Source organism: Neofelis nebulosa, chromosome 4 (assembly GCF_028018385.1).
Source record: "Neofelis nebulosa isolate mNeoNeb1 chromosome 4, mNeoNeb1.pri, whole genome shotgun sequence".
Taxonomy (NCBI): domain Eukaryota; kingdom Metazoa; phylum Chordata; class Mammalia; order Carnivora; family Felidae; genus Neofelis; species Neofelis nebulosa.
In genome coordinates, this window is record NC_080785.1 from 81,599,200 (window position 1) to 81,612,682 (window position 13,483).

At 35.7% G+C, this 13,483-nt stretch overlaps 1 protein-coding gene across 4 annotated transcripts in view; it reads left to right on the forward strand.

The window, feature by feature from the left end:
* Positions 1-11,557, forward strand: part of SEMA3A (semaphorin 3A) — a 467,035-nt gene extending 455,478 nt beyond the window's left edge. For all 4 annotated transcript variants that reach the window (XM_058725246.1, XM_058725245.1, XM_058725248.1 and 1 more), the window contains 2 exons: positions 5,835-5,977; positions 7,400-11,557. In XM_058725246.1, the coding sequence (XP_058581229.1) occupies positions 5,835-5,977; positions 7,400-7,855 (599 nt within the window). In that variant the 3' untranslated portion in view covers positions 7,856-11,557. The remainder of the gene's footprint in view (positions 1-5,834; positions 5,978-7,399) is intronic.
* Positions 11,558-13,483: the final 1,926 nt, after the last annotated feature.

The window sequence follows — 13,483 nt, forward strand, 5'->3', positions numbered from 1 at the left end:
TTCTGTCAAACTCAGGGTTATAAACCCTGTGCCCTTCTTAACTGATTAAACTTTTATCACTTTTTTTTTCAGTTTTTATGTATTTATGTATTTATTTATTTTGAGAGAGAAAGTAGGGGGGCATAGCGGGGGAAGGGCAGAGAGGGAGAGTGAGAGAACATCCCAAGCAGGCTCGGCACTGTTACCACAGAGCTCGCCACAGGGCTGGAACCCACAAACCATTAGATCATGACCTGAGCTGAAGCTGGAAGCCTAACCAATTGAGCCACCCAGGTGTCCCTTAATCATTTCTTTTATGTAATTATGATATCTCCTTGATATAAGGATATCAAAGTTACATGAGGTTTCAGCTTTTAAATGTAGACTAAATAGTTATCTGGATTTTCCTCTCGCAAACATTAGCTAAGGGTTTATGACTGCCTAGTGCCAGGATTATAAAACATATGGTATGAAAGAAGACAACTAGATTAATACATAATCACAACAAAAAAGATTAATAAATAATCATAACAAATAAGACTACATGTGCCCTAAAAATATATGTAAAAAGATTTTAGGAAGTCTAGAAGAGAAAATCCTTTTTTTGATGGTGGTCAGGAAGTAGGATTGATGTTGGGAAGCAGTTCATAATTTGCTGACTATGGATTCTCAATAAAGGATTTTAAGTTTTGAATTAACAGTTGAAACTGTCACAAGAATAGCAGTAACAATAATTAACCTCACATATTTAAGACTATTTCTGTGTCCAGGCGTTATACGATTAATTTTATGTAGATACATGTAAACAACAAAAAAGGTACTAAGAAGGGTTATAAAAATTTCACATTGTCCAAAATTGTTAGATGACCTAATATATGTCAGACAATTTGTCATTTTTTGATTGAAAACAAAGATAAGATAAAGATGGCAATAACGTCACACGGACAAAACAGGTATACTGACAACAAAACCAGGTATGTAGGAAGAACATATTTACCATGACATTGTAAGGATAAAACATAAATTTGTCTAACACATGTTTTCAGTGGTGAGGGAGAAATGTAATCAACAGATGAGTCACAAAGTTAATTCTCTGAAAAAAAAATCAGTTTTGGGGGGGTGCCTGGCTGGCTAAGTCACTAGAGCATGTGACTCTTGATTTCAGGGTTGTGCATTCAAGCACCATGTTAGGTGTGGAGCCTACCTTAAAAAAATCACTTTTTCAAGAGAATCTCAATAATTCCTGAAAATTAACACCAGAAAAAAAAGATTTCTCCCAAGATGAACCTCAAAAAAATAGTGCAAGGCTGTGGACACCATACTGGACAACACTGTGACCTAAGCACAGTGAACAAATCCATAGAGTATTGCTTATGGGCTTCCTCAACATAGGTCAGAAGGACCTCACCCAACACAATTCAATAAAATCAATTATATTATTATATGTGTTCCATGTAAACTGCTCTCAGATCAACTAGTTTCATGCAGAGGGAGATTTCAGATGATGCTTAACCCTGAATATGCAAGATTTCATATCCTTCAGGAAATCTTTAATCCACAATGTTTTCTCAGCTGAGCTTTTGATTTGTATTGGGGAATTTTAAGGTCAATAGTATATGCTATGAAAAATACTTAAGAGTATAGCTATACTATGCTACCATTTCAGTGCAGAGCTCTTTACTTTAATAAAGCCATCCTATACTTGACATCCTAGGAAGATCGTTGCAAATCTGCTAAAAACAAGAATCAAAATACTGTTCCTGTTTATATTTTTTAATAGAAAGAGACAGAAACAAAGAGAGATTAGGGGCAGAGGGAAGGAGAAAGGAAAGAGAGAATCACATTATTATTGGAATTCTAATGTTTTCTATGTTGTACAACATTTACTCAAGCAGTTGGGGTAGAAGGATCAGGAAAGGGAATGGACAGTTATTGGGTGCCTTCTAATCATTTTGAAATACTTCTTGGGTATCTGTTTATAAGGTATCAGGTGTGGGGAAATGAACAGAAAAAGATGTTTACAGGTTGTTATATCTGAGCACCCAAATATATGAATGTTTGCCTATGACCACTTTATTTATTATTTATTTATTTATTTATTTATTTAATTTTTTTTTAAGTTTATTCATGGGGTGGGGGAGGAGGAAGAAAGCAAGAGGGAGAGAGAGAATCCTAAGCAGTCTCCATGTTGTCAGTGCAGAGCCCCATGTGGGACTTGATCCCACAAACAATGAGATCATGACCTGTACCAAAATCAAGAGCTCGTCAGCTGACTGAGCCACCCAGGAATCCTCTGAGGCCACTTTAGCTAAAAGTTCTGGCCCTAAGTTAAAAGCTGCTGATGATAGAAATATTCTGCTGCAGAGGAATTAATAGAAAACAACTATACTCAGTGGAAATTGAGTTTTTGCAACTGTTCCTAATGGCAGCAGAACCTAACAAAACCTACGAGAATGTCAACCCAAAGAAACATGGTGGTACCTCTGCATACTGACTATGATGGGTAGTTGATGTGGCAGAACTTGTAACCTCAGTGCTTACTAACTAGAATACTTCCTTCTGCTTTTTTATTTGGGCAAAGGAAAGAAAGAAAGGCCAATTTAGAGGAGGAATGAGTCCTACAGGTATTGGCACAAGTGGTTATCAGGGCAAACTAAAGATACCTCGTCAGTGAACCAAATTCACCAGTTGTGGTCTGTCAGTTATTCAGATGGAAAAGTGCCGTGTTTCTTGAAGAGAAGGCCAGGAACTACTGCTATGTTAAACTCAAAACAACTTGGTATAAGTTCTTGATTAAATCATATGTCATCTTATATTAGATGCTACTATATGTAAGTAGCAGGTGAAATGAAATGTGTTTTTTTTTTCAATAGAAGGAAACATATACTCTTAAGAGAACATTTCATTTCATTTCATTTCATTTCATTTCATTTCATTTCATTTTTTATTCATTGGGAAACATTTGCTGTCACCAGAGAAGACCTTGAAGAGAAACTAAAAGCTGAGCAGGTTTCCCAGGATTAGAAGAAATGTTAACTCTGTATGGAACAGATAGAATGATTAAGTTAATTGGGAAGAAGACAACTTTGTGAATTTTTGAAAATATACCTAATTGATGTTACATTTATAGTAAGCTCTCATTTCTTATTATACAAGTTACATTCTCTTAACTGTGTGTCAACTAATGTGTTAAAGATTTAAAGGGAGTTTTATGTTTGTAAGCAAGAACTTATGTACACCATAAGACTTCTACAGCTCTTGATGGTAACTTAGATTAGGTGAGAGACAAGTCAGTTATTCCATAAAGTTCTACAAGTAAAGTGGGCCTGGGTAAGGCAAAAGATACTAGTGGATCACTATGTTGTTTGTTTCTAAATTTAGTGGATTAAAAAAATCAACTTTATTTATTTATTTTGAGATAAACAGAGACAGCATGAGTGGGGGAGGGTCAGAGAGAGAGAGAGAGAGAGAGAGAGAGAGCAGGAGAGAAAATGCCACGTATGCTCCATGCAGCCAGCTCACAGCCCGACAAGGAGTTTGAACCCATGGTCTGTGAGATCATGACCTGACCCAAAACCAAGAGCAGGATGCTTAATTGACTGAGCCACATGTGCACCCCAATACAGTGGACTTTTTACTGTTATCAAGCTGGCATATATTTTATGATTCACTAATATGTAGAGATTAAATAAAAAGTCTCTGCCTAAATGGATTTTTTTTAATTAAGGCTTTTTAAATTTTATTTTATTGGAGTAAGAACGCTTAACATGCGACCCACCCTCTGAAGTTTTTAAGTGTGCAGTACAATATTTTTCACTATAGGCACAGTGTGTTGTACAGCAGATCTCAAGATCGTACTCCTCTTGCATAACTGAAACTTTATACCCATTGATTGACACCTACCCATTTCCCTTTGGCCCTGGCCCCTGACCCCCACCACTCTACCATCTGCTTTTAGGAGTTTGACTCTTTTAGATCTTTGGTATAGGTGGGATCATCACATAGTACTTGTTCTTCTGTGACTAGCTTATTTCACTTAGCATTCCCTAAGGTTCATCCATGTTGTTACTGATTGCAGACCTTTTTTTAAAGGCTGAGTAATATTCCAAATAAAAGGATTTCTAAATCAAAGGTTAAACTGCATGGCAGTTATCAGGAAAAAAAAAATGTGTCCATTGTAAACTGTATTGACCTCTGTGACAAGGTTTTCTAAATATGGTATCACAGGAGATTGTCCAGCCCCTGTTAGGCAGAGAGATTCAATTCACCTCTGTCCAGGGAAGCACATACCCTGCAGATTAGCATAGCAACATGTGACATATCTATTCATTCAACAATGTACTAATAATTCCGGGGGGGGGGGAATAAAAACACAGCCATATTCCATATAGATATTGACATACAAAGATACAGTTCCAATATAAAAAATACTGTGACTTAGAATCAGTTAAATATTGTTGTTCCTTTTCATTTCCTTTTTCCGGGGTATTGATCTGTTGAATAAGAAGGGACAGATACTTCCCAAGTTTAGAAGAGCCTCATTTCATAATTCAGAGTGATAGAAAACCAAGCGCTAATATTGACCTCCCTGGAGAGAGCAAACGGAGGTAGAATGTCAACTGTGGCAGGGTGAGAATAGGGGGTGGAGGACACAAGCTGTGTACAGGGATGGGGTGGAAGCAGGATTCTGGAAAGCTCTAAACCTAGTGAGAGCAAATCATATTGTCTGTGACAGACCAAAGTACTCAGTTAATTAGAACAAAGTGATGCCAGAAAAAGGGGGAAACATTTTTTTTTAATTAAAAACCTAGTTGAGTTTGAAGTAAAGAGCAAAAATTTTTCATCTGTCTATGCTGTCAACCCTCCATGCATGTGAAAATATATTTATTATTTTCTGTATTAATTTAATGAGTTCCAGATTGTACAGGATGTCATAATGGAAACAGGATTATATAAGATAATAAGGAAGGGTTTTTTTTCTCTCTCTAAATGAGTTTTACCTAGACTCCCCGTGTCCCACTTTTGATCTTAACTGTGTTTCATTTACCACATTGAAGGAGGTTACATAAAGGGTAAAATAATAGAAACTTAATCAGGAAACAGGTTTTCTTACTGCTACATTTTATTATATACTCTTGCCATATTCTTTAGCCTAATTCTTGAAAATAATAAAAGATGTATCATTTTAAAATAAGGACAATTGAAACCACATTGCGTTATAATTGTGCATCTTTCTTCTGAGCCATCCCAAACATTTCACACCCATTGATCTTCAGAAAAACCATGTTGATTACTTAAGGGTTAGTGGTGGGGAGTATAAACTTCCTGAACTCTACCTTCTGTAAAATACTAGGTAAATATCAATGGCTGGTGAAGTTAATTTTACAGATGAAAAACAAACACAAAGAGGCAAAATAATTTCTCAGCAACAGATTCTTGTTTCCAAAATCTCAGTCAAATAACTTCTGCTAGAGAATAGTACACTATGAACTGGCCCCATTAGTCAGAGCATAGAGTTTTATAGTTAAAATAATTTCTTGGAAAGTATTACCATGGCATATAAAGATGTATAGTTATACTGCACACATGACTGGTTTTGTTAACGTAATGCTACTTTCTGGTAGGCAAATCTCTGCATGTGCTTTGTATAAGCTCTACCAAAATAATGAGTCTGTTTAAGCAGCCACTTGGGTTCTGAAACCTTACGTCCATGACATTTCTGCCATCCTAAATCAATTTGGAAAAGACTTCCAACTTGGCAACAAATTTATCTTCTGAATTTCCAAATAAATACTTTGGAAGGTTGAGTTTACTTCTCTAACATTTCCTCATTTCATTTCCTCATCACTGGCCAGATAATCACCATGGCCACAGCCTTGAAGAAAGAATCATCTATGGAGTAGAAAATAGTAGCACGTTCCTGGAATGCAGTCCAAAATCACAGCGAGCTCTGGTCTATTGGCAATTCCAGAGGAGAAATGAAGAGCGAAAAGAAGAGGTATAGGAATGAAATTGACTGGATTATTTCTATCTAACATATACTGTTAAGTGACCCCAACATGGTTGACTTGAGGGTGAAAAAAATACTGTGAATCTTTATCCTTTTCTTAACCCATCAATAGTCCATTCATTAAACAAGCATTCACTGAAGGCTGATCATATGACAGGCTTTGTGCTAGGAACCGGAGAAACAAAGGTGAGCTGATAAGAATTTTGTCCCAGAATCCATTTGGAGATATATTTGAGAGTCTTCTTTTTCCTTGTAGTTATCTACAAAGAAAGTATGTTATCTATATTTTTGTACCAAAAAAAAAGAAAGAAAGAAAGAAAGAAAGAAAGAAAGAAAGAAAGAAAGAAAGAAAGAAAGAAAGAAATCCTCTACTAATTTTAACTTTTGTTCAATTAATTCTGTTATCCAAACATGTTTTATTTTCTCTACTGACTTTCTTCTCAAATGAGGAGGAGAGGTTTGGGAACGGGGCTAGGAGTTTTAGGATAAAGAGTATGAACTATACATGAAGTATGAACTATACGTGAAGCATCAGACAGATCTTCCTCATCAATGGATTGATTCATTTATTCCTGTGTGAAATTAAAGAATCGTACAGAGAAAATCTCCATACTCTGAGCCTTTTAAGCTTTTAAAAAAATATTAAATAAGGGTAACTAATCGGACTGTGTAGGTATTTGTGAATGTATTCTGTGCAGATACTTTTACAAACATAATCTGAATATAAAACCCTCCCTTTTTTGACATTTGAAGCATCGTTGAATATGTAGTCACACCCTACAAATGTCAAAGTTGATTTTATACAATTTTATACACTATCAGCTTAGGCCTTTCCGAGATGTCTGTTGTAAACCGTATTCAAAATAAAAGTAAGGTTAGGTACATTCAAGAGCATATCTTTATATTTATGACACACCTAAGACTTAGAAAACTGAATAAATAATTATTAAGCATGTACTCCTATGCATTTTTCTTCTTGCTGAACTGCTGATTCTTAAATTTTTTCAAATCTTCTGAGTTCATTCTAATGCTGTCCTGTTTTCTAATATCATGGTTCTGTATTTCTAAGATTTAATGTTAGCTTTCTCCTATATTTATATACCTTCTTTCACGTTTATAAAATAAAGTATATCTGTGTCCTTTCATTATCTTGAATATCTTAAATTATTATAATGAGAACTTCTATTAAGATAGTAGATAACCAATATTTTCCATTGTATCTTAAAAACAATTTACAGAAATTTCTAACTCTTTTTCTGATGGGGAAATGGTATCATCTCTCTTCAGCTAGAAATTTTATCAACTTTAAAATGTGCCTCAACACATAATCTAAGTTTTTACTGAGACAGCATTCTGGAACTTCTGTTTCTTTTAAATATGTATATTTTTACTACCATTTTCTTCTGCCAGATCAGAGTGGATGATCACATCATCAGGACAGAACAAGGCCTTCTACTGCGTAGCCTACAGCGGAAGGATTCAGGCAATTACCTCTGCCATGCTGTGGAACATGGATTCATGCAAACTCTTCTGAAAGTGACCCTGGAAGTCATTGACACAGAGCATTTGGAAGAGCTTCTTCATAAAGATGATGATGGAGATGGCTCTAAGACCAAAGAAATGTCCAACAGCATGACACCTAGCCAGAAGGTCTGGTACAGAGACTTCATGCAGCTCATCAACCACCCCAATCTGAACACAATGGATGAGTTCTGTGAACAAGTGTGGAAAAGGGACCGAAAACAACGTCGGCAAAGGCCAGGACATGCCCAGGGGAACAATAACAAATGGAAGCACTTGCAGGAAAATAAGAAAGGTAGAAACAGGCGGACCCACGAATTTGAGAGGGCACCCAGGAGTGTCTGAGCTACATTACCTCTAGAAACCTCAAACAAGTAGAAACTTGCCTAGACAATAACTGGAAAAAATGCAATATACATGAACTTTTTTCATGGCATTATGTGGATGTTTACAATGGTGGGAAATGCAACTGAGTTCCACCAATTATAAATTAAGTCCATGAGTAACTTTCCTAACAGGCTTTCCTCCTAATACCAACACCTAATAGAGGTCAGGTGAACGCAGAGGTTCACTTTAGCAGACTTAATGTTTCCTATGAGATTTCATTGTACAGGTTTCCCTTTCTTCTTTGCCTGAGAAATAAAAATGTCATTTGCCATATTGCATCTAAAGAAGAAAAACTGCATCAGCAAAGCCATTTTATTGAACTAAAAGTCTAAAATAAACTGCATGGATTTATGAAGCTGATGAATATTCCAAAATATAGTTGGATTCAAGGATATTTTTTGTCTACCAGCACTTGTGTTTATATGTACTGGAGGAGTAAAATGAGACTGAATGAAATGGTCTGTGGAAATATAAAAAAACATAAACCATCCATCATCCAGAGGAAAAATGGAATACACTGATCTACTACTGATGTCTTCTTTCAGCTTTGATCTAAAGATGTATTTTATTAAAACTATAATTTAAATGTACCATGACAAATATGCAGTAAAAATTAGCTCTTTTCTAAGCTAGAGTAGGTTTTTGTCTTATAGTTATTGTGCTCTATAATTTTTGTTTCACAAATTCCAGTTGTGTGCTGCTTTTTTCCCCCTGACATTGTGTTTTTAGTTCTGCAAGAGGGATAGCCGATATTGTTCAAGAAACACATAAACATCATTAACAGTTGATTCCTAAAACCTGGACATAAATTATGCTTTATTTCTCTGAGGAATTGAAACAGATAACACCCCCCTTCTTTAAGCATGATCAAAATTAATTTTAACTTGCATAATATTCTTAGAAAAAACAGAACATTTAACCAGAAGAAAAAGGAGAAACAATTTTGATTTGTTCAATGCATTGTGTTGCACCTAATGGTTCAATAAGGAGAAAAGGAACTGCGTATTTCATGAAAATAATAAGCATTGTTTTAATATAGCATTAACAGAAAATCTCTTAATTTTGTGCTTGAAAACCCGCATGATATTTGAGACATAAAAACTCTCATTATTCCTTTAGGAATTACATTTGTGTCACTTAATTTTCTTGAAAGAGATCAGTAATATTCAGAACAACATCTTAAAAGCAAATTTTCCAACTCTGTTTACATCTGTATCAGCTGTCTCTTACCTCACCTTGTTTAAAGCAATGATCTGTTTTAAAACAGATCGTCTTGATTCATTTCATGTTGATGGGAGTGACTTTTATACAAACTGTTTTCTGGGACACAACTCACACTTAAATCATGTAAAGCTTTTTGTTTCCTCCAACAACTTATAAAATAAGGTAAAAGATATTCAATAAAGGACTTGCCTCGTCCCTTGTCCTAACATGATTCCTTGAGAATCATTGACTTCAAGGTTTATAAGGCCTTCCTCATTATGATAGTTTCTTTTGCACTGCACTCACCTTTCCAGGAATCCCTCCCTAGATTCTTCATCATGCACAAAACTGCAAAGGAAACATCTTCTTGCTAATTAACGAAAGCGGCATTGAAATTCTAACTCTAGCTGTCTTGGGATTCTAATTAACTCAGCATTAATTTCTCACCTCAGACTACAGTGAATTTTGTAAAAAAAATTCTCAGCTGAAATATTTCACAGATGGGAGCTCATGTTTCAATTTAGTTGTCTGAATAAACAATTTGTTAATGCCTATTTCAAATGAAAGTCTAAAAATATTCTACATTCAATTTTAGGCTCCATTGATTAATCTGTGTTACTTATAGAAGTACATCCTTAAACGGTATTTGAATTTTAAATTATTTGAAGGACATATTTCTGTAGAGAAGAAGAAATGTTTGAAATACAAATCAAAGAACAAAGAGGGCTCCAAAAATAGGTATTTTTTTTTCTATTTTCATGGAGTATCTTAACTGTGCTAAAATTTGGTGTTGCATTTCCTTCTAAATTTGCAACTGAAACAGATTTGCAGTAACAGAAGTATCTTATTTCATAGTAGTCCTCAAAAATAATGGACTTGAAGGGATAGAGGGGATGCCTTCCAATATCCGAACGCATTTTGTTAAGCATTATGAAATACCCAGAGAAAGTAAGTCTAGACTTCAAAGAAAAGAAACAAAACAAGGAAATCTACTTGCATGTCTTTATAAACTATCAGGTCTAAGTTTTCGAAGAAAATTATTCATATAACTTGCAGGTAGATAGTTCTTATTGCAGTCATAATCTGCCAGTGTGTATTAAGAGGAGACAGTTTGCACGAAAAATAATCAACGTCCCACTTAATTTAATTTTAATAGACTTTGGCATATGCATGTATCATCAGAGTTGAAACTTTGTTAAGACACTCATGAACATAAGCAAGTTATGACAGCACTCTTAAGATTGGAAAAAGGTACATCGCAGCAGAGAAATGATGGCCCAGTTGAAATCAAATGTATAATGTAAATGCATGTAAATGCACACTTAATGCTACTTTATGTATTATTTAGTGATTTTCAGTGGTATGTGTTTAATATTTTTGCTACCTACACATTAGGCAGAAGAGATGTAAATAATTTTGAAAAGAAGAGGAAGGACAGTAAACTTCAACTTTTTATAGGGACTCCATTTCAGTGTGTTCAGTATCACCCTAAAATGCAAGATTTCCCCACACAGGTGACAAGGTGGTTTATGTGCTATTTAAGGACGGAGGGTGTGTGCCCATTCAATAAGCATGTTTTTTGCCAGGTAGTAAATATGTTCCATATCTGTATTTATCACTGCATTTCAGATGGGAACTAGAAAACTGGAGAGAAAAATGTAATGAAACTGCTGCTGTAAATTATTCCTTTTAGCATGTATTCAGTTGCTAAATACACATTTCTTCAAAATATTTGAATTCAGATGTCTTTACTGTTCCCTGTAGCATATGGTGTCAAGGAACATAAGTTTAGAAAATGCTGAGAACCAGAGTCAGGTTGCTACATAATCAGCTAGCAGATTTCTCCGTTCTAGTCATCTGTAAACTGAGTTCTATATTTATGGTGATGATGTTCATTTTTTATGCCCTTTAAGTTAAATATTGTTATTTTTTATGTCATGCCTAAAAGAGGAAATATAGGGATGAAATTCTATAATGTGTCATTATCATGCTCAGTTTGGTTTCATTCAGGATCAACAAGGATGGCCAACAATTGTTACTGAAATTGCCTATCCTTAAGATCATAAGCAAGCATTTCATCAATATGAAGTGATTAGTATAACATTTTAAAAGCTTTGTTTTATGAGTTCATTTTTAAAACACAATTTGCATTCAAACTTTAATGGAAATTATCCATTGTGATGTCTTCAAAGACAAACTTAACAAACAGGATTCAACATCATCTTATTGTGTTATCATGTGTTAGATATAAACTGGCCTAATGCCAAAGGCATCCATGCTTTTTATTTTAAAGCTGTAATAATTCTCCAAATTCATTGTTAATGTTTGCCAAATACGTGTTTCCATAAAAAGGAAAACATTGTTTTTCACCAAGTCTGCAAAAGCCTATTAGTTTATCTGCTTTCTAACAATTTTCTTGCACTAGTTAATTAAAGACACATACTTTTTTAAAGTTAATATACTGGGGCGTCTGCGTGGCTCAGTCGGTTTAAAGGTCTGACTTCAGATCAGATCATGATCCTGCGGTTCGTGAGTTCGAGCCCCGCGTCGGGCTCTGTACGGACAGCTCAGAGCCTGGAGCCTGCCTCGTAGTCTGCGTCTCCCTCTCTCTCTGCCCCTGCCCCCGCCCCACTTGCACTATGTCTCTCTCTCTCTCTTTCTCAAAAATAAACACACAAAAAAATAAAGTTAATATACTAAGAGGACCTATGATGAATCTTTGAAGCCACTGGAATGGTATGGCCTTTTTCACAGTCAGCCAGCCCAAAGAAAACAGCTTGGTTTTAATTTCAAACATGCAAGCACACACAAGCAAAAGGAGAGGCACCAAATGGAACCCAACCAAACAAAAAGATGATTTCGAATATAAAGAAATTAGGCTTCTAGACCCTTTGAACTTTAGACCCAGACTCCTACCTGTGCAATTAATTTGTGTTGGTAGATCTTTTCTGCCTACTATGTACTAGGCACTGGTAGGCGATGAGGATATTTTACACCTTACCACACATACTCATTGATCCTATTTGGCAAGTCTTTCTTGATCCTTCCATCTCTAGATGAAATTAACCACATTCTCTGCGCTAAAGCTGTGCCTTGTCTATACTTTTTACTGCCACACTCATCACAAAGGAGTAGTTTCTTTGTTTACACCCCCATCCCTTTCTAGACTGTAAGCTACTTGAGCACAGGGTCTGTATCTAATTTATCTCTACCCCCAGTTCCTATCATGATGGCTGGGATGGGGAAGAAGCTCAATAATCCCTGTTGGAAAGAACCAGGTCACAATGTGATGAGTGCCAAATGCAAACAGAAGATAAAAGTGCTGTGAGATCACAGGGGAAGGGATGAATTTCAAGAAAGCACGGAGAGCTTCAGAAGATAGATAAGTGACATGCAGTCTGGGAATTGACATACATGAGAAATGTGCCCAGATAAAGCAAAAGAAGGGCAGAAAAAAAGAATGGAAGAGAGGTGTGAAAATAAATGCTTTTATTATGGGAACAGGTATTCCAAATAAATTATAGAGTTCATAAGCAAAAATAAAATGCCCCACTACCGAGAATCAGAGTGTTGGGTTTGTTTATTTTTTCCCTGATTTTGGTTTATTGCCCTCTGTTTGCACCCTACATTCTCATCACTGGCACATGGTGTCATTCACTCTGCTTCTCTCTACCCCCTCCCCATTTTGTTCACCCTCCCTATCTTCCCTCTTCATGTTGACCTCTTTTGTCTTTACTTAGCTGGAGTCATAGCAATGGGCAGTATTCCCACAGTATTTTTGAACTAATCTTTATGCCATAATCTCCTTTCTAGTTCAACCAATCTTGCTTTTGCAGAATTCGGAATTCCACACGTGAGTGGCTGGGAGAAGACAGCTTCCTCATGCTGGTCTAACACAGTTCAAATGAAATCTTCCCTTATACGTCACCTGCTTTCAGCATTGCCCAACTCATCTAGCGTTAGTCCACTTGGACGCAGGTTCCAACATTGCTAATTAACAAGGTGGCCCACAAACAAGACATCATCAAAGATGGCATTAAAATATGAAGCCTTTGTTTATTCAATGGATACCCTAGATGGTGGGCTTCAGAGCTAAACAATGATAGGGGTGACGTTAGTGCACATAGTTGACAGGCAGAGACTCCTGTGTAAAAAATAATAATAATAACAATAATAATAATAATAATAAAACAGAAAACAAAAAAGAATAAGTCAAGAAAATGAGGAGGCTTAGCTGCCTCTTGAAATTGTCAACAGAACACCACCATTATATTAAACTGTCAAGTCTTTTCTCACATAACACAAGAAGGTATTTTATTTCTCTTAATCTAAACATTATACTTACAGACACACTGTATATTTATACAGTACCTAAGCACAAGT